At 19.5% G+C, this 22,083-nt stretch overlaps 4 protein-coding genes across 4 annotated transcripts; 3 read left to right on the forward strand and 1 right to left on the reverse strand. All coding sequences in view use genetic code 6, as the record gives it.

Moving 5' to 3' along the window:
• Positions 1-118: 118 nt before the first annotated feature.
• Positions 119-4,001, forward strand: TTHERM_01023060 (transmembrane protein, putative; the record flags this gene model as incomplete). The annotated part of the gene is made up of 4 exons (XM_001009485.2): positions 119-695; positions 759-977; positions 1,079-3,811; positions 3,979-4,001. 4 exons carry the CDS (start codon positions 119-121, stop codon positions 3,999-4,001), a joined length of 3,552 nt encoding a protein of 1,183 aa, XP_001009485.2.
• A 730-nt stretch (positions 4,002-4,731) lies between these two features.
• Positions 4,732-11,513, reverse strand: TTHERM_001023061 (cyclic nucleotide-binding domain protein; the record flags this gene model as incomplete). The annotated part of the gene is made up of 19 exons (XM_012795982.1): positions 4,732-4,825; positions 5,314-5,403; positions 5,675-5,764; positions 6,019-6,108; positions 6,547-6,636; positions 6,900-6,989; positions 7,259-7,348; positions 7,606-7,695; positions 7,956-8,045; positions 8,314-8,403; positions 8,656-8,745; positions 9,002-9,091; positions 9,345-9,434; positions 9,691-9,780; positions 10,046-10,135; positions 10,362-10,451; positions 10,723-10,812; positions 11,061-11,150; positions 11,485-11,513. The coding sequence occupies 19 exons, from the start codon at positions 11,511-11,513 to the stop codon at positions 4,732-4,734; spliced, it is 1,653 nt and encodes a 550-aa protein (XP_012651436.1).
• Positions 11,514-11,569: 56 nt separating this feature from the next.
• Positions 11,570-11,953, forward strand: TTHERM_001023063 (hypothetical protein; the record flags this gene model as incomplete). Its single annotated transcript, XM_012795983.1, has 1 exon — positions 11,570-11,953. One exon carries the CDS (start codon positions 11,570-11,572, stop codon positions 11,951-11,953), a length of 384 nt encoding a protein of 127 aa, XP_012651437.1.
• A 1,950-nt stretch (positions 11,954-13,903) lies between these two features.
• TTHERM_001023065 (hypothetical protein) lies at positions 13,904-20,658 on the forward strand (the record flags this gene model as incomplete). Its single annotated transcript, XM_012795984.1, has 21 exons — positions 13,904-13,914; positions 13,985-14,074; positions 14,326-14,415; positions 14,583-14,672; positions 14,919-15,008; positions 15,247-15,336; positions 15,488-15,577; positions 15,820-15,909; positions 16,151-16,240; positions 16,484-16,573; positions 16,823-16,912; positions 17,160-17,249; positions 17,511-17,600; positions 17,854-17,943; positions 18,201-18,290; positions 18,526-18,615; positions 18,859-18,948; positions 19,188-19,277; positions 19,908-19,997; positions 20,234-20,323; positions 20,574-20,658. 21 exons carry the CDS (start codon positions 13,904-13,906, stop codon positions 20,656-20,658), a joined length of 1,806 nt encoding a protein of 601 aa, XP_012651438.1.
• Positions 20,659-22,083: the final 1,425 nt, after the last annotated feature.

Consider the following 22,083-nt stretch of genomic DNA (forward strand, 5'->3'; position numbering starts at 1 on the left):
CAAAACTAATCAAATGAAATCATCTCAAATATTTTACTATTATTAACTCAAAGAGAGAATTATAAAGTTTTATGAAGATACTTTTTTTAATTCAAATATTGAAAACTAAAAAATCAATATGATGGATGCTATTTATTTTGGTGATAAAATTAATGAATGCAAAGAAAAGCTTAGATCTGCATTGATTTAGAGCGGCCAGTTTTATGATTTGCTTTGTGGAGATTTTATTTCTTTAAAATTTATTCAAGATTTATCTACCCCATTGTTAGAATTAAAGGAAGAAATTGAGTCAAACTTTATAGAACTTTTAAAAATAAACCCTAATGACTTAGATCTTTAATATTTAGTTTGCATTTACGTTTAAGTTTTAGATTTTTAAAATAGAAGAATATCCTAATTTTAAAAAGAGGCTTTTTATAATTTAGAGCTTGCTTAAAAATAAAAAAACTATAAGATAAATTGTTTGAAATAAAATTATTTCTATGGAAAAAATTGCGTTGTTTTTTCTTCTCTATTAAAAAACACATTTTCTATTAATTTGGTTTCAAACTCTTTTTTTAAAATTTTTGGCATTAAACCTGATATGGTGGTAGGAAAGTAACTAAATATATTAATTCCTAAGGCAATAAAGAAAGATCATGATAAAATGATATAAAATTTTATTGATCAAGACTCAATGAGTATTATTGGAAAAGGTAATTTCAGTTTTTATTTACTAATTTTGGTTGGTTTTAAATTTGATAATAATTATAATAAAGGGGAAAGAAATACCTTTGCATTAGATTATAATGGATTCGTTTTTCCTATTTCATTAAGAATCAAAATAGAAATGCTAACTGAAGATGTTGGAGTTTGCGCATTAATAAAAAAAATAAATAATTAAAAAGACTATATTCTATTTGATGAAAAGGGAAATATTACAGATTATTCTAAAAAAATTTACTGTGAATTATTTTAAACTACAGAAAAGAAAATTGGTAATTTTAATTCATAAATTATTTTTTTTTAATTTTTTTAATTTACTTAGATTTTTTATTTTAACTAAAAACTTAATATTTTATATTATTACATTAATTAGATGATAACCAAAATATCTTTAATATGATTTTGAATCTACAAGAAATAATACAGAAAAAGTAAATGTATACTCAATTTTGCAGCGTTTTGATTTCTGTAAAGTAAGATAAAAAGTTTAAATCTTAAAAAATATAAGAAAATCTAATTTTCACTTCTGTTAATAATTAAAATAATCTTTATTCCTTTAATGATGATGTGTTTATTATAAAATTTAAAGTTTGTTAAAAATAAGCAAGAATTAATGTCAATATGACTTATCTAGAAATAGAGAGTTACGAAAAAGAAACAAATCAAAACAAGAAGAATAAAATTATTGATGAGTTAAATAAGCAATTAATTTAAAGAGAAATACATAGTAATTTAAATAAACCTACGATAAGAAGTATAAGTACTGGCACTTTCAGTTAATTAGAACATCAAATATTTGATGGAAGAATTTCTTAAAATTTAGAAATAAATAATAGCTTTCTCTAAAGAAATTTGCAAGAAGATTAAAAATATTAAAAAGCAAGGAAATGGAGCATTTTTAACTTAAATAGTTAATCGATAAAAGGAAATGAATTAAATCAAGCTCTTAATTAAGAATAAAAAGATGAATACCTTACAAAATCCTTTTCAGAATTACCTAGTACATACAGATATTATAGAATGCAAGAGTTTTATGAGAATCATGCTGATAGCATTGATTAATTAAATTAAAATGGTGGTATCTATGATATTACATCATATAGAAGTAGTAATATAAACGAGAATAAATAAATAGGAATTCATAAAATGCTTTCAAATTTAAATAATAGCAACAATAATACCATTAATTTTTACACAACGATAGACCATAGTTTATCACATCACAGACAAAAATAATATCTACTTGCAAATGATTAATTTGATTCTAACTAAATAATCACAGCTAACTCAAAGTTATTTATTGATCAAGCAAATAATCCATCTGATTTTTGTATTAATTTCTTCCAAAACAATTAGAATGTAATTGAATAAAAATATAAAGATTTTAAAATAAATGAAAATTCTAATGGAGACAATATTTTAGACAGGAATTAACTTTAAAAAATTATGTCAGAAAGCGATAAATCCTTCAGCATAGAAGATAATCTTACAAATAAAAATAAAAGAAAAATGAGAGATTTTTAAGGAAAAGAAGAGTTAATACAAGAGCAGTAAAATGAAATAGCGAGTGTAAACTCAAGTAAATATAGCCAAGAAGATAGAATTAAAAAGAATATGATTAGAAGAATACAATAAAAAATATTTGCGAAGAGTTTGTATATTATGGCTTTTGCTGGTTTTGTAGCTTCTATTACTTTAATTATAGTAACTATAATTATTTACTTGGAAAATATAAATAGCTTAGATAACTTTATTGATTCTTTTTTGAAAATTGATGGAACTATTTTTTGTTTCATAGATGTTATGAAAATTTTAGCTTTGTCCAACTATTAATATATGTTAGGCACCACACCAATCATTTAAGATAGTTTAGATTTGCAAAACTAAGAAAATGTATAAGTATTTTTTTAAATGAATTCTGTTATTTAAGATTATAGCAATAATTTTTAGCAACTTGTTTTAAATAATACTAGTTAAGAGTAGCTGGATGAGCTCTAAAACAACCCTTTTTTAATATAAATATATCCTATTTACTTTTATTATTCTACTGATGTTTCAAAATATTAGATCACATCTTACAACCAAAGTTTACAATATACAATCATGCAATATTTCTACTAAATAATATTTTATGTTTACAATTACACTGAATAATAAGAAAGCTTCATATGGGGTAATATAGTTTAATTTTAATCAAGAATGAAGAATCTTCAGTTGATTGTTGAAAATTATGTATAAACACAATTTAAGAATATGGAAGAGTAGTAAATGTCAGTTATTATACTAGTTGGTATCCTAAGCTTTTTGGTGGTTTTTTCAATCATACCTTTATATATATATATTTAAATAAAAAGAGAAAAGGTTATGAAACTATTTGGTACTTTTTAGCCTCAAATTCTTGAATTTTAAATATAATTAATAGAACTTGCCATTTTTAAGATAGATAGGACAAAGATGGTAACTGAATTAGATAAAAAAATGCAACCAAGCAATAAATCTTCAAAAATGTTACAAAGTATTTATAGAAAAGACTTAATAGAATAAGCTGTAGAATTCCATAATAAAGTAAGTCAAAAGAGAAATAATAGTTTTAAATAAATGGATTTATTACCAAAATATATAAAGAGATTGTAGCATTCTCGAAACAGATCTATGGCATCATTTAATAACTTAACTAAATTTAATATGCCAATTATTTTCTTAGGTATTATTGCAATAGTACTCTTATGCATTCAGCCTGCATTAAATATTTTTTAATTCAACCCTTTTCAAACTGAAACAAGGGCTACTTTACAAGATAGAATTACACTTATAGATGTCTTTACTTTGCTTATTGAAAATTAAGCTTCTCACATTGAATAAATTTTATGCTTAAGTATTAATTATCTCCCTTCTACAACTTACTATTATTCTTTTCTTTAGAATATCACTGATTCTAATTAGCAAAAGATTTCATAATTACAAAATTTAACAACAAATTTAGGAATTTAAAGATACAATTAAAATTTATTTGATGATTTTTATAAAAATATACTAAATTAAGATTTATGTCAAGTCAGACAAAATTTTCCATAATATTTTAATTCAAATTTGACTTAAGCAACATGTGAAAATTTATTTAATGGGATATTATAAAGGGGATTAATTTTATCAATAAACAAAGTATTTTAAACTTTTGACGAACTAATGGAAATGTACACAATTAATGACTTGGCTTAATAAACTGATTATTATATTAAATTTCAAAGCTAATATTCTTTTATCAATTTTAAGTTTTTAGTGCAGATTATATCTGAATCTGTAGACGCAATTAGATAGTATTAAAATCAGTCTTTGTAAGATTACAAAAATCATTTAGAAAAAAATTTATTTTATTTGCTTATTGCATAATTAATTATTATCACAATAGTATTCTTGATAGGTTGGTTAAAACTCTTTTAAACCTTTTTTGATTCACTAGAAAAAACATAGAATATTTTCAAAGCATTTCATATTAATATGCTTTACGAAAACGACTATATCCAATCTTATTTCAAATAAATATATATAAATTAAAAAAAATGAATTTAAAACAGCTGTAAAATCTAAAACAAACATGTCTAGTATGCTCTAAAAAATTGTTTCTTTGAATCTATTTTTCTAATTTTAAATTGATGAGTCAGTTTTTAATGAAAAAAATTTTATTAATAAATAAATTACTATTTATACCTTTAATAAATTTTATTTTTGAAGAAACAATTAATAAATCAAACAAATTTAAATTATCCAATTGTATTAATTCATTTTTCAAGAAAATTGAAATTCTAGAAATAAAATTCTAAATATAAAATAAATTTTTTTATTTTTTATAAATAATTATATTTACTTACAAAAAGATGAATGATATTTATTATATAAAAACAATAATAAAATCTATCTATCTATTTTTATTTTATATTATAAAAACTATTTTAAAATATTATTTTTAAAAATATCTTATTATTCAAACATTAAAAATTTATTCATCTTTTTTTCAACAGTTATTAATCAACAGAATTCTATTTTAAAGACAACTAATCTTTTTGATTTAAGACACTTGCTTATTACTTTGAATTTTTATGATTCACTTATTGAGCTAAAACTTTTAAAATAAATTTGAGTAAATTTTAATTAAATATCAAAATAGAATAAACTTTTAAATTAAAAATAATTTCTTAATTTAATAAATATAATAGCATGATTGGAATAAAAAAGATAAAAAATAAATCAAATAAAAGCTATCAAACGAATTCAAAGAGCTTTTTTGTTTTATATTAATTTTTATAGTTTAAAATATCACAATCAAAAATTATAAACTGATGCACCGATTGCACCAATTTAATTGTAACTTTTTTAAATATTGAAGAAAAAATATATCATTAAATAGTTAATTAGAAGGAAAAAAAAAAGAAAAAATATGAAATAATAATATTAATTAATAAATAATAAAAGCAAAATTTGAAAATAAAACGATGAGTTAAATTAACAAAAAAAGAACAAAAAAAAGCAAGCACAATAAAAAGAAAAAAAAAAAAAAATAGTTTTTATAATTAAAAATATCACAATCTAAAATAAATAAACTGTTTTTACCTAAGATTAAGTGTCAAATTTGAGAGATTAATGTAATTTGCTAAACCAGAACATAAGCCTGATGCACCTTCATCACCAATTTAATTGTCTCTTTTTAAATATTGAAGAAAAAATATATCATTAAATAGTTAATTAGAAGAAAAAAATGAAGAAAAAATATGAAATAATAAGATTAATTATTTAATAATAAAAGTAAAAGTTTAAAATAAAATTATATGAGCTAAATTAACAAAGAAAGAAAGAACAAAAAATAAAACGCAAGCACAATAAAAAGAAAAAGAAAAAAAAAAGATCTTTATTGTTTTTAATTAGATTTTATAATTAAAAATATCACAATCCAAAACAAATAAACTGTTTTTACCTAAGATCAAGTGTCAAATTTGAGAGATTAATGCAATTTGCTAAAGAACAACCTAAGCCGTATGCGCCTTCATCACCAATTTAATTGTTACTTTTTAAATATTGAAGAAAAAATATATCATTAAATAGTTAATTAGAAGGAAAAAATGAAGAAAAAATATGAAAAAATAAGATTAATTAATAATAAAAGCAAAAGTTGAAAAATAAAATAATGAGCTAAATTAATAAAGAAAGAATAAAAAAAAGCAAGCATAATAAAAATAAAAAGAAAAAAGAGCTTTATTGTTTTAAATTAGATTTTATAATTAAAAATATCACAATTCATAACAAATAAACTGTTTTTACTTAAGATCAAGTGTCAAATTTGTTAGATTAATGCAATTTGTTAAACCAGAACCTAAGCCTGATGCACCCATTGCATCAATTTCATTGTTACTTTTTAATATTGAAGAAAAAATATATCATAAAAAAAAATAAATAAATAAACACCAATAACCATTTGAAAAAAGTAAAATTAAGAAAAATCAAAAATCAATAAAAACAAAAAAGAAAAACTATTATAAAATATAATACATTATTATTATTTGTGTATGTAGCCTTGAAAAAAGGCAGTACCCTAGGGTACTATATATAAATATATCATTAAATTGTTAATTAGAAAGAAAAGAAGAAGAAAAAATATGAAATTATAAGATTAATTAATTAATAATAAAAGCAAAAGTTGAAAATAAAATGATGAGCTAAATTAATAAAGAACAAAAAACAAAAAGCAAGCACAATTAAAAGAAAAAGAAAAAAAAAAGAGCTTTATTGTTTTTAATTAGTTTTTATAATTAAAAATATCACAATCCAAAACAAATAAACTGTTTTTACCCAAGATCAAGTGTTAAATTTGAGAGATTAATGTAATTTGCTAAAGCATAACCGAAGCCTGATGCACCTTCATCACCAATTTAATTTCTACTTTTTAAATATTGAAGAAAAAATATATCATTAAATAGTTAATTAGAAGGAAAAAATGAAGAAAAAATATGAAATAATAAGATTAATTAATTAATATTAAAAGCAAAAGTTGAAAATAAAATGATGAACTAAATTAACAAAGAAAGAAAGAACAAAAAACAAAAAGCAAGCACAATAAAAAAAAAGAAATAAGAGCTTTATTGTTTTTAATTAGTTTTTATAATTCAAAATATCACAATCCAAAACAAACAAACTGTTTTTACCCAAGATCAAGTGTTAAATTTGAGAGATTAATGCAATTTGCTAAAGCAAAACCGAAGCCAGATGCACCTTCATCACCAATTTAATTGTCACTTTTTAAATATTGATGAAAAAAAAAATCATTAAATATTTAATTAGAAGGAAAAAATGAAGAAAAAATATGAAATAATAAATAAGATTAATTAATAATAAAAACAAAAATTGAAAATAATATGATGAGCTAAATTAACAAAGAAAGAAGGAACAAAAAACAAAAAGCAAGCGCATTAAAAAGAAAAAGAAAAAAAAGAGAGCTTTATTGTTTTTAATTAGTTTTTATAATTAAAAATATCACAATCCAAAACAAATAATCTGTTTTTACCAAAGATCAAGTGTTAAATTTGAGAGATTAATACAATTTGCTAAAGCAGAACCGAAGCCTGATGCTCCTTCATCACCAATTAAATTTCTACTTTTTTAAATATTGAAAAAAAAATATATCATTAAATAGTTAATTAGAAGGAAAAAATGAAGAAAGAATATGAAATAATAAGATTAATTAATTAATAATAAAATCAAAAGTTGAAAATAAAATGATGAACTAAATTAATAAAGAACAAAAACAAAAAGCAAGCACAATAAAAAGAAAAAGAAATAAGAGCTTTATTGTTTTTAATTAGTTTTTATAATTAAAAATATCACAATCCAAAACAAACAAACTGTTTTTACCCAAGATCAAGTGTTAAATTTGAGAGATTAATGCAATTTGCTAAAGCAGAACCTAAGTCTGATGCACCTTCATCACCAATTAAATTTCTACTTTTTAAATATTGAAGAAAAAATATATCATTAAATAGTTAATTAGAAGGAAAAAATGAAGAAAGAATATGAAATAATAAGATTAAGTAATTAATAATAAAAGCAAAAGTTGAAAATAAAATGACGAGCTAAATTAATAAAGAACAAAAACAAAAAGCAAGCACAATAAAAAGAAAAAGAAAAAAAAAAGAGCTTTATTGTTTTTAATTAGTTTTTATAATTAAAAATATCACAATCCAAAACAAATAAACTGTTTTTACCCAAGATCAAGTGTTAAATTTGAGAGATTAATGTAATTTGCTAAAGCAGAACCGAAGCCTGATGCACCTTCATCACCAATTTTATTGTAACTTTTTAAATATTGAAGAAAAAATAACTCATTAAATAGTTAATTTGAAGGAAAAAATGAAGAAAAAATATGAAATAATAAGATTAATTAATTAATTAATATTAAAAGCAAAAGTTGAAAATAAAATGATGAACTAAATTAACAAAGAAAGAAAGAACAAAAACAAAAAGCAAGCACAATAAAAAGAAAAAGAAATAAGAGCTTTATTGTTTTTAATTAGTTTTTATAATTAAAAATATCACAATCTAAAATAAATAAACTGTTTTTACCCAAGATTAAGTGTCAAATTTGAGAGATTAATGCAATTTGCTAAAGAAAAACCTAAGTCTGATGCACTAATTGCACCAATTTAATTCAAACTTTTTAAATATTGAAGATAAAAAATATATTTAATAGTTAATAAGAGGGAAAAAATGAATAAAAAATAAGAAATAATATGATTAATTAATAATAAAAACAAAAATTGAAAATAAAATGATGAGCTAAAATAAAAAAGAAAATACAATAAAAAGCAAGCATTATAAAAAGAAAAAGAAAAAAGAACTTTATTGTTTTTAATTAGTTTTTATAATTAAAAATATCATAATCCAAAACAAATAAACTGATTTTACCTAAGATCAAGGGTCAAATTTGAGAGATTAATGCAATTTGCTAAACCATAACCTAAACCTGATGCACCTTTATCACCAATTTAATTCTTCCTTTTCAAATATAGAAGAAAAAATAACTTATTAAATAGTTAATTTGAAGGAAAAAATGAAGAAAGAATATGAAATAATAAGATTAATTAATTAATAATAAAAGCAAAAGTTGAAAATAAAATGATGAGCTAAATTAATAAAGAACAAAAACAAAAAGCAAGCACAATAAAAAGAAAAAGAAATAAGAGCTTTATTGTTTTTAATTAGTTTTTATAATTAAAAATATCACAATCTAAAATAAATAAGCTGTTTTTACCCAAGATTAAGTGTCAAATTTGAGAGATTAATGCAATTTGCTAAAGAAAAACCTAAGTCTGATGCACTAATTGCACCAATTTAATTCAAACTTTTTAAATATTGAAGATAAAAAATATAATTAAACAGTTAATAAGAGGGAAAATATGAAGAAATAATATGATTTAATAAGATTAATTAATATTAAAAATAAAAATTGAAAATAAAATGATGAGCTAAAATAAAAAAGAAAATACAATAAAAAGCAAGCACAATAAAAAGAAAAAGAAAAAAGAACTTTATTGTTTTTAATTAGTTTTTATAATTAAAAATATTAAAATTCAAAACAAATAAACTGTTTTTACCTAAGAAAAAGTGTCAAATTTGTGAGATTAATGCAATTTGCTAAAGCAAAACCTAAGCCTGATGCACCTTCATCACCAATTTAATTCTTCCTTTTCAAATATTGAAGAAAAAATATATCATTAAATAGTTAATTAGAAGAAAAAAATGAAGAAAAAATAGGAAAAAATAAAATTAATTATTTAATAATAAAAGCAAAAGTTGAAAATAAAATGATAAGCTAAATTAATAAAGAATAAAAAACAAAAACAAGTACAATAAAAAGAAAAAGAAATAAGAGCTTTATTGTTTTTAATTAGTTTTTATAATTAAAAATATCAATATCCAAAAAAAATAAACTGTTTTTACTCAAGATTAAGTGTCATATTTGAAATATTAATGCAATTTGCTAAAGCAGAACCTAAGTCTAATGCACCCATTGCACCAATTTAATTCTTCCTTTTTAAATATTGAAGAAAAAATATATCATTAAATAGTTAATTAGAAGGAAACAATAATGAAAAAATATGAAATAATAAGATTAATTAATTAATAATAAAAGTAAAAGTTGAAAATAAAATGATGAGTTAAATAAAATATTAAAGAACAAAAAATAAAAATCAAGCACAATTAAAAGAATAAGAAAAAAAAAAGAGCTTTATTGTTTTTAATTAGTTTTTATAATTAAAAATATCACAATCCAAAACAAATAAACTGTTTTTACTCAAGATTAAGTGTCAAATTTGAGAGATTAATGCAATTTGCCAAAGAACAACCTAAGCCTGATGCACTCATTCCACCAATTTCATTGTAACTTTTTAAATATTGAAGAAAAATATATCATTAAATAGTTAATAAGAGGGAAAAATATGAAATAATAAGATTAATTAATAATAAAAATAAAATGATGAGCTAAATTAACAAAGAAAATACAAAAAAAAGCAAGCACAATAAAAAGAAAAGAAAAAAGAACTTTATTGTTTTTAATTAGTTTTTATAATTAAAAATATCAAAATCAAAAACGAATAAACTGTTTTTACCGAAGATCAAGTGTCAAATTTGTGAGATTAATACAATTTGCTAAAGCAAAACCTAAGCCTGATGCACCTTCATCACCAATTTTATTGTAACTTTTTAAATATTGAAGAAAAAATATATCATTAAATAGTTAATTAGAAGGAAAAAATGAAGAAAAAATATGAAATAATAAGATTAATTAATCAATAATAAAAGTAAAAGTTGAAAATAAAATAATGAGCTAAATTAACAAAGAAAGAAAGAACAAAAAACAAAAAGCAAAAAGCAAGCACAATAAAAGAAAAAGAAAAAAGAGCTTTATTATTTTTAATTAGTTTTTATAATTAAAAATATCAAAATCCAAAACAAATAAACTTTTTTTACTCAATATTAAGTGTCAAATTTGTGAGATTAATGCAATTTGCTAAAGCAGAACCTAAGCCTGACGCACCCATAGCACCAATTTAATTGTAACTTTTTAAATATTGAAGAAAAAATAGATCATTAAATTGTTAATTAGAAGGAAAATATGAAGAAAAAATATGAAATAATAATATTAATTAATTAATAATTAAAGCAAAAGTTGAAAATAAAATGATGAGCTAAATTAACAAAGAAAGAAAGAAAGAAAGAAAGATAAAAGCAAGTACAATAAAAAGAAAAAAAAAAATAGTTTTTATAATTAAAAATATCACAATCCAAAACAAATAAACTGTTTTTACCTAAGATCAAGTGTCAAATTTTTGAGATTAATGTAATTTGCTAAACCAGAACCTAAACTTGATGCACCTTCATCACCAATTTAATTGTCACTTTTTAAATATTGAAGAAAAAAAATATCATTAAATAGTTAATAAGAGGGAAAAAGTGAAGAAAAAATATGAAATAATAAGATTAAATATATAATAAAAAATGCCCATGAGCTCAGAAAAAAATAAAAAAATATATTTCATCTCTCGGTCCCAACAAGTTTGTAAAATTTTTCAAAATTTATTTTTTCAAAAAAATGATATGTTGTTAGAATATACAGTGTATATATAATATTTGAAATTATACATTTTGTGAATTTAAAGCTTAGTAAAAACTCAAAAATAAAGCTGTTTTAAGCAATTTAGCTTTATTTATTATGTTAATAATATATATTACATTTTGCCTTTTGCAAATTAAATAGGCATTTCACTCTAGTTAATTAGAAGGAAAAAATGAAGAAAAAATATGAAATGATAAGATTATGAAAAAAAAAAGAAATCATAATTAAAAGAAAAAGGAAAATAAATAAAATAAATTAAATTAAAAGAGCTTTAATATATCTTTTAAATTAACTTTTCTAATTAAAAATATTACAATCTAAAACTTATTAACTGCTTTTATTAAGTGTATGTTTCAATATCAAAAAATGAAGAAAATATATCAAATAATAAAAATGAATAATAAGTAATTTAAAATTCAAATAAAAATTAAGTTAAAATGCTAAAAAATTTTAGTTTTAAAAAAATCAATAAATCATGATGATAATTTCTATAACAAAAATTATTTATTTAAAAAAATTTAAAGTTAAATATCTAAAAAATATTAATAATAATAAAAGTAATGTTAATTAATAAAATATACTTGAGATCAATATGGAGTATCTAATGAGATAAAAGTGAAGAGCTTAAAAACTTTTTTTATTAATTTATTTAAATTTAAAGGATATTAATAAAAAAATTAATAATTACTTCTTCTAATCTGTTGTAATATTTAATCTATTATAACATTTATTTTTTTTTTCAAAAATATTGAATAGCAAATTATGAAATTTAATTAATTATAATGGATAAAAAGAACAAATAAAATTTAATAAGTAATTATCAAATAATAAATTATTTATTTTGTTTTATGAAGAGATATCACAGAAAAATTAATTTAAAATTCATAATTTAATCTTAATATTTATATTTAAAACATATAAATAAAAATATTGTAGGAATTAGAGATGGCAGTTAGTTAGTTAATCATATTTGAAAAAATTCTAGAAATTAATTAATTAATGCTCTGAAATTTAATTATTACTATTATTATTAATAGTTAAACACACAAAATAAAGATATGCAAATAATTATTTATTTATTTAATTATATATTTATTTATTTATACTAATTATAGTAATTAATTATTTTATTTTTTAAACTTTAATTAAGAATTCAATTTAAAATTTTTGATGTAAAAAAATTATTTATTTATTTTTGATTATAATTCTATTATAAAATATCAAATCAGATTTTTTATTTATTTAATAAAAATCTATTTTATCATAAGTGGCATGCAAACCACGAAATTTTTGTATGGCATCTTGATTTAATTAAAGGTATTATAAAAATTCCTAAAATTAGAGAACTAAAACAGAAAAATCTACTTATAAATATTATTTTTATAATATTTAAGAACATTAACTACTAGAATTTTTTCAAATATGATTAAATAACTGGCCATCTCTAATTCCTACTGTATTTTTAAGTATATGTTTTAAATACAAATATTAAGTTAAAATAATCAATGTTAAATTAACTTTTCTATGATATTTCTTCATATAACCAAATATATAAATAATATTTGATAATTAATTATTATATTTATTTGTTGTTTTTATCCATTTATAATTAATTAAATTTCATAAATTGTGATTCAATATTTTTGAAAAAAAATAAATGATATAATAGATTAAATATTACGAAAAATTAGAAGAAGTAATTATTTATTTTTTTATTTATATCCTTCAAATTTATATAAATTAACAATAAAAGTTTATAAGCTCTTCACTTTTATCTCATTAGGTTCTCCATATTAATCTGAAGTATATTTTATTAATTAATAATATTTTTATTATTATTGATATTCTTTATATATTTAACTTTCAATTTATTTAAATAAATAATTTTTGTAATAGAAATTATTATCATTCTTTATTGATTTTTATAAAAATAAAAATTTTTTAACTATTTTAACTTAATTTTCATTTCAATTTTTAATTATTTATTATTCATTTTTTTATTATTTGATATATTTTCTTTATTTTCTGCTATTAAAACTTACACTTAATAAAAGCAATTTACTAGTTTTGAATTGTAATATTTTTAATTACAAAAGTTAATTTAAAACATTAGAGCTCTTTTAATTTACTTGATTTATTTTCCATTTTATTTTTTCATTCTTTGTTAATTTTATTAATTATTAATTAATATTATTATTTCATATTTTTTCTTCATTTTTTCCTTCTAATTAACAAGAGTGAAATGCCTATTTAATTTATAAAAGGCAAAATGTAAAATATCTTAATAAAATAATAAATAAAGCTAAATTAGCTTCAAAAAGCTTTATTTTTTAGTTTTTAGAAAGCTTTAGTTCAAAAAATGCAAAATTTGAAATAATTTATACCTTATATTTTTATAACATATCATTTTTTTTAAGAAAAATAAATTTTGAAAAATTTTACAAAAATGGGCTTTTTTCAAAAAATATAAGTTCATTAAATTCCCTGGGATGAAAGAAAATTAGGTAAAAATATTTAAAATTTTAATTTTATAAAATGTAAAAACGGTACTTTTTGTAAATTTGTATGGCAACTTACTCTATTTAAAGATATATTTTTTCTTAAATATTTAAAAAGTGATAATGTAATTGGTGCAATGGGCGTATCAGGCTTAGGTTCTGCTTTAGCAAATTGCATTAATCTCTCAAATTTGACACTTCACCTTAAGTAAAAACAGTTTATTTGTTTTTGATTGTGATATTTTAATGATAGAAACTAATTTAAAACAATAAAGCTCACTTTTCTTTTTCTTTTTATAGTTCTTGCTTTTTTTGTTCTTTCTTTGTTTATTTAACTCATTATTTTATTTTCAACTTTTGCTTTTATTATTAATTAATCTTATTATTTCATATTCTTTCTTCATTTTTTCCTTCTAATTAACTATTTAATGGTATATTTTTTCTTCAATATTTAAAAAGGTCCAATTAAATTGGTGCAATGGATGCATCAGGCTTATGTTCTGCTTTTAAAAATGTAATTAACCTCTCAAATTTGACACTTGATCTTTAGTAAAAACAGTTTATTTCTTTTAGATTGTGATATTTTTAATTATAAAAACTAATTTAAAACAATAAACCTCTTTTTTCTTTTTCTTTTTATTGAGATATTGAGAATGCTTTTTTTTGATTTCTAATTAACTATTTAATGATATATTTTTTCTTCAATATTTAAAAAGTGGTAATGTAATTGGTGTAATGGGTGCATCAGGCTTAGGTTCTGGTTTAGCAAATTGTATTAATCTCTCAAATTTGACACTTGATCTTTCGTAAAAACAGTTTATTTGTTTTGGATTGTGATGTTTTTAATTATTTTTACAATAAAGCTCTTTTTACTTTTTCTTTTTCTTTTTATTATGCTTGCTTTTTTTTGTTCTTTTTTTATTATCTAACTCATTATTTTATTTTAAACATTTGCTTTTATTATTAATTAATCTTATTATTTGATTTTCTTTCTTCATTTTTTCCTTCTAATTAACTATTTTATGATATATTTTTCTTTAATATTTAAATAGGTGGAATAAAATTTGTGATGAAGGTGCATCAGGCTTAGGTTCTGGTTTAGCAAATTGCATTAATCTCTCAAATTTGGCACTTCATCTTAAGTAAAAATCGTTTATTTGTTTTGGATTGTGATATTTTTAATTATGAAACTATTTTAAAACAATAAAGTTCTTTTTTCTTTTTGTTTTTATTGTGCTTGCTTTTTTTTTTGTTTTTTCTTTGTTTATTAAACTCATCATTTTATTTAAAAATTTTTCCTTTATTATTTCATATTTATCTTCATTTTTTTCCTTCTAAATAACTATTCAATGAAATATCTTTTCTTCAATATTTAAAAAGTGGCAATTATATTGGTGCAATGGGTGCATCAAAATTATGTTCTTCTTTAGCAAATTGCATTAATCTCTCAAATTTGATACTTCACCTTGGGTAAAAACAATTTATTTGTTTTGGATTGTGATATTTTTAATTATAAAAAAACAAATTTAAAACAATTAAGCTCTTATTTCTTTTTGAGCATACTTTTTTGTGTGTTCTAATTAAATATTTTATGATATATTTTTTCTCAATATTTAAAAAGGTCAAATTATTTTGGTGATAAAGGTGCATCAGAATTAGGTTCTGGTTTAGCAGATTGCATTAATATCTCAAATTTGACACTTCACCTTGAGTAAAAATACTTTATTTGTTTTGGATTGTGATATTTTTAATAATAAAAACTAATTTAAAACAATAAAGCTCTTTTTTCTTTCTTTTTCTTTTTATTGTGTTTGTCTTTTTTTGTTTATTTAACTCATCATTTTATTTTAAACTTTTCATTTATTAATTAATCTTATTATTTCATATTTTTTCTTCATTTCTTCGTTCTAATTAACTATTTAATGATATATTTTTTCTTCAATATGTAAAAAGGTGTAATAAAATTGGTGCAATTGGTGCATCAGGCTTAGGTTCTGGTTTAGCAAATTGCATTAATATCTCAAATTTGACACTTCACCTTGAGTAAAAACACTTTATTTGTTTTGGATTGTGATATTTTTAATAATAAAAACTAATTTAAAACAATAAAGCTCTTTTTTCTTTTTCTTTTTATTGTGTTTGTCTTTTTTTGTTTATTTAACTCATCATTTTATTTGAAACTTCTATTTTTATTATTAATTAATCTTATTATTTCATATTTTTCTTCATTTTTTCCTTCTAATTAACTATTTAATGATATATTTTTTTGTTAATATTTAAAAAGTTACAATTAAATTGGTGATAAAGATGCATCAGGCTTAGGTTCCGCTTTAGCAAATTGCATTAATCTCTCAAATTTGACACTTCACCTTAAGTAAAAACAGTTTATTTTTTTTTGGATTGTGGTATTTTTAATTATAAAAATTAATTTAAAACAATAAAGCTCTTTTTTTATTGTGCTTTCTTTTTTTTGTTCTTTTTTTGTTAATTTAACTCATCATTTTATTTTAAACATTTGCTTTTATTATTAATTAATCTTATCATTTCATATTCTTTCTTTATTTTTTCCTTCTAATTAACTATTTAATGATATATTTTTCCTTAATTATTTAAAAAGGTGCAATAAAATTGGTGCAAAGGGTGCATCAAGCTTAGGTTCTGGTTTAGCAAATTGTATTAATCTCTTAAATTTGACACTTCTCCTTGAGTAAAAACAATTTATTTGTTTTGGATTGTGATATTTTTAATTATAAAAACTAATTTAAAAAAATAAAGTTCTTTTTTCTTTTTCTTTTTATCGTGCGTGCTTGCTTTTTTTTCTTCTTTCTTTGTTTATAATATTTAACTAATCATTTTATTTTAAACTTTTCATTTAATCTTATTATTTAATATTCTTTCTTCATTTTTTCCTTCTAATTAACTATTTAATGATATTTTTTCTTCAATATTTAAAAAGTGAAAATTAAATTGGTGATAAAGGTGCATCAGGCTTAGGTTCTGGTTTAGCAAATTGCATTAATATCTCAAATTTAACAATTAGCCTTTAGTAAAAACAGTTTATTTGTTTTGGATTTTGATATTTTTAATTATTAAAACAAATTTAAAACAAAAAGCTCTTTTTTCTTTTTCTTTTATTTGTGTTTGCTTTTTTTTGTTTTTTATTTGTTTATTTAACTCATTTTTTTATTTTAAACTTTTCATTTATTATTAATTAATCTTATTATTTCATATTTTCCTTCATTTTTTCCTTCTAAATAATAATTTAAAAATATTTTTTCTTCAATATTTAAAAGTGAAAATTAAATTGGTGATAAAGGTTCATCCGATTTAGGTTCTGTTTTAGCAAATTGCATTAATCTCTCAAATTTGACATTTAACCTTAAGTAAAAACAGTTTATTTGTTTTGGATTGTGATATTTTTAATTTTAAAAACTAATTTAAAACAATAAACCTATTTTTTCTTTTTCTTTTTATCATGCTTACTTTTTTTTGTTCTTAATTTGTTTATTTAACTCATTATTTTATTTTAAATTTTTGCTTTTATTATTAATTAATTAATAAATCTTATTATTTCATATTTTTCCTTCATTTTTTCCTTCTAATTAACTATTTAATGATATATTATTTCTTCAAAATTTTAAAAGTAACAATTAAATTGGTAATAAAGGGGCATCAGGCTTAGGTTCTGGTTTAGCAAATTGCATTAATCTCTCCAATTTGACACTTTGCCTTAAGTAAAAACAGTTTATTTGTATTGGATTGTGATGTTTTTAATTATAAAAACAAATTTAAAAGAATAAAGCTCTTTTTTTTTCTATTTATTGTGCTTACTTTTTTTTTTTCTTTCTTTGATTATTTAACTCATCATTTTATTTTAAACTTTTGCTTTTATTACTAATTAATTAATCTTATTATTTCATATTCTTTCTTTATTTTTTTCTTCTAATTAACATTTAATGATATATTTTTTTGTTAATATTTAAAAAGGTGCAATAAAATTGGTGCAATGGGCGCATCAAGCTTAGGTTCTGGTTTAACAAAATGTATTAAGCTCTCAAATTTGACACTTAGCCTTTTGTAAAAACAGTTTATTTGTTTTGGATTGTGATATTTTGAATTATAAAAACTAATTTAAAACAATAAAGCTCTTTTTTCTTTTTCTTTTTCTTTTTATTGTGTTTGCTTTTTTTTGCTCTTTCTATGTTTTTTTAACTCATCATTTTATTTTAAACCTTTCATTTATTATTAATTAATTATATAATTTTATATTCTTTCTTTATTTTTTCTTTCTAATTAACTATTTAATGATATATAATTCTTCGATAATTAAAAAGTCGCAATTAAATTGGTGTAAAGGGTGCATTAGGCTTAGGTTCTGGTTTAGCAAATTTAATTAATCTCTCAAATTTGACACTTGATCTTTAGTAAAAACAGTTTATTTGTTTTGGATTGTGATATTTTTAATAAAAAAACTAATTTAAAACAATAAATCTATTTTTTCTTTTTATTGTGTTTGCTTTTTTTTGTTCTTTCTTTGTTTATTTAACTCATCATTTTATTTTAAACTTTTCATTTATTATTAATTGATCTTATTCTTTCTTCTTTTTTTTCCTTCTAATTAACTATTTAATGATATTTTTTTCTTCCATATTTAAAAAGTGAAAATTAAATTAGTGATGAAGGTGCATCAGGCTTAGTTTCTGCTTTAGCAAACTGTATTAATCTCTCAAATTTGAAACTTGGCCTTGAGTAAAAACAGTTTATTTGTTTTGGATTGTGATATTTTTAATTATAAAAAACAAATTTAAAACAATAAAGCTCTTTTTTCTTTTTCTTTTTATTGTGTTTGTCTTTTTTTGTTCTTTCTTTGCTTATTTAACTCATAATTATATTTTAAACTCTTCATTTATTATTAATTGATCTTATTCTTTCTTCATTTTTTCCTTCTAATTAACTATTTGATGATATTTTTTTTTGTCAATATTTAAAAAGGTGCAATAAAATTGGTGCAATGGGTGCATCAAGCTTAGTTTCTGGTTTAACAAATTGTATTAATCTCTCAAATTTGACACTTCTCCTTGGGTAAAAATAGTTTGTTTGTTTTGGATTGTGATATTTTTAATTATAAAAACAAATTTAAAACAATAAGGCTCTTTTTTCTTTTTCTTTTATTTGTGTTTGCTTTTTTTTGTTCTTTCTTTGTTTATTTAACTCATCATTTTATTTTAAACTTTTCATTTATTATTAATTAATCTTATTATTAGATTTTTTCCTTCTAAATAAATATTTAATGAAATATTTTTTCTTCAATATTTAAAAAGTGGTAATTAAATTGGTGATGAAGGTTTATCAGGCTTAGGTTCTGCTTTAGAAAATTGCATTAATTTCTCAAATTTGGCACTTCACCTTAAGTAAAAAAAGTTTATTTGTTTTGGATTGGTATATTTTTACTTATTAAAACTAATTTAAAACAATAAAGCTCTTTTTTCTTTTTCTTTTTATTTTGCTTGCTTTTTTTTGTCCTTTCTTTGTTTATAATATTTAACTAATCATTTTATTTTAAATATTTAACTATTTTATTATATATTTTTTCTTCAATATTTAAAAAGTGGCAATTAAATTGGTTCGAGAATAGAATAGAATAGAAATACTCGCACATAAATATGCACTCAGAATACATCTTAGTTAAATTATATTATAATATTTATATATATATATTTTTTTTTTATTTTTATTTTTTTTATTTTATTATTATTTATTTCATTTGATTGATATACGCTTTATCTTTAGTAAAAACAGTTTATTTGTATTGGATTGTGATGCTTTTAATTATAAAAAATAATTTAAAACAATAAAGCTCTTTTTTCTTTTTCTTTTTATTGTGTTTGACTTTTTTTGTTCTTTCTTTGTTTATTTAACTCATAATTTTATTTTAAACTTTTGCTTTTATAATAAATACATCTTATTATTTTATATTCTTTCTTTATTTTTTCCTTCTAATTAACTATTTTACGATACATTTTTTCTTCAATATTTTAAAGTGAAAATTAAATCGGTGATGAAGGTTCATCAGGCTTAGGTTCTGGTTTAGCAAATTGCATTAATCTCTCAAATTTGACACTTAATCTTTGGTAAAAACAGTTTATTTGTTTTGGATTGTGATATTTTTAATTATAAAAAATAATAATTTTTTTTTTCTTTTTATTGTGCTTGCTTTTTTTTTGTTCTTTTTTTATTAAATAACTCAATATTTTATTTTAAACTTTTGCTTTTATTATTGATTAATCTTATTATTTCATATTCATTCTTCATTTTTTCCTTCTAATTAACTATTTAATGATATTTGTTTTCTTCAATATTTAAAAAGTTCGAATAAAATTGGTGATGAAGGTTTATCAGGCTTAGGTTCTGCTTTAGCAAATTGCATTAATCTCTCAAATTTGGCACTTCACCTTAAGTAAAAACCATTTATTTGTTTTGGATTGTGATATTTTTAATTATAAAAACTAATTTAAGACAAAAAAGTTTTTTGAATTTATTTGATAGCTTTTATTTGATTTATTTATTTATTTATTATCTTTTTTATTCCACTGATGTTATTTTATTTATTTTTTTATTTATTAATTTAAAAAATAATTTTTAATTTAAAAGTTTATTCTATTTGATATTTATTAAAAATTTACACAAATTTATTTTAAAATTTTTAGCTAAATGAATGAATAAGAAAAATTCAAAGTAATAAGCAAGTGTCTTAAATCAAAAAGATTAGTTGTCTTTAGAAAATAATTCTGATGATAAGCAAATGGCAAAAAAAGGATGAATAAATATGAAATGTTTGAATAATTGAATATTATATGTTTTTTTGTTAAGTAATATTTTGAATTAACCTAAAATATATTAGATTTTATTATTGTTTTTTAATATAAATATCATTCATATTTATTTTTATAAATAAATAAATTATTTGTAAAAATAAAAAAATTTAAAAATTAAATTTACTTAAATAAATTAACTCCTCTTAAATAAACCCTCCTGTTTCTATAAAAACGATCAAATAATTTAAAACTTTAATGCAATATTATATCTTATTAAATTATATAAATATCATGCTCTTACATGCCAGTTATACTTTAATCTGAAATATTATTGATCAATCATATTTCTATCCTTTTTTTATTTACCATGATTAATTAGATACCATAATTTAAATAAAATCTCATAGAGATATCAAATTTTACTTATAAAAAACAAATTTTAATTAATTTTACAAAATTTTATTTGTTTATTTTCTATTTTTTTTAACTATATTTAAAAGTTGAATAGATTATATTAATTTTTATTTATAAAAAAAACATTGAACCTATTTTACAGATTTTTATTACCAAAATTTGAATTTAGCTGTATGTAAATTTTTATTTGAATATAATTTTAACAATAAAAATGCAAAAATAAACTTTTATGGATAAATTTGAATTCATTTTTAAATATTCTTTAATATATTTTAATACTGTAGTTAAACTTAAATACAAATTAATTAAAAGTTTTAGAAAAAAAGTCCATATTAATAAATTAAATAACTAATATTAATATTTATAATTAAAAATAATTAATTTAATATCATCTGATTTTTAATCAATAAAAATTTCTTAAAATCTGTCCATTTACAGGAGATTACTAAGCAAAAAATAAAAAGAAAAATCAAAATGTTCACCAAAAGAAAAAAAACTATTTATTGAATTAAATAAATTCACACATTAATTTTATAATTTAAAAAATAAAATTAGTTAATTAGTTAGTAGCATTTTTCTTTAAGAAAATAAAATAAATCACCATTTATCATTAAAACTATCTATCTATGTATCTATGTAAAAAAGAAAATTAGTTTTATAAGTTTTTTGTTATTTTTTCTTAGATTTGTTTATGTTTTCTTTTAAATTTTTTTAGAAAGTCTTATTAATTACTTAAAAAATATTTATTTAATGTATGTAAATTAATTATTTGATTACACTTATTTTTAATTAGTATAAATTGCTTTAAGGATAATATCTCTGGCTTAATTTGCAACTTTATCTAAAAACTAAAAATTTAGTAAAAAAATAAAGTGATAAAATGAAATAATAAAAGCAATCCACATAAAAATTTAATATTTAGAGCAAATTTTGCTGCCAAAGATTTTAATTTAAAGACTTTTATATTCATGAAATGATTAAAATTGAT

Source organism: Tetrahymena thermophila, assembly GCF_000189635.1.
Source record: "Tetrahymena thermophila SB210 genomic scaffold scf_8254778, whole genome shotgun sequence".
Lineage (NCBI taxonomy): Eukaryota > Ciliophora > Oligohymenophorea > Hymenostomatida > Tetrahymenidae > Tetrahymena > Tetrahymena thermophila.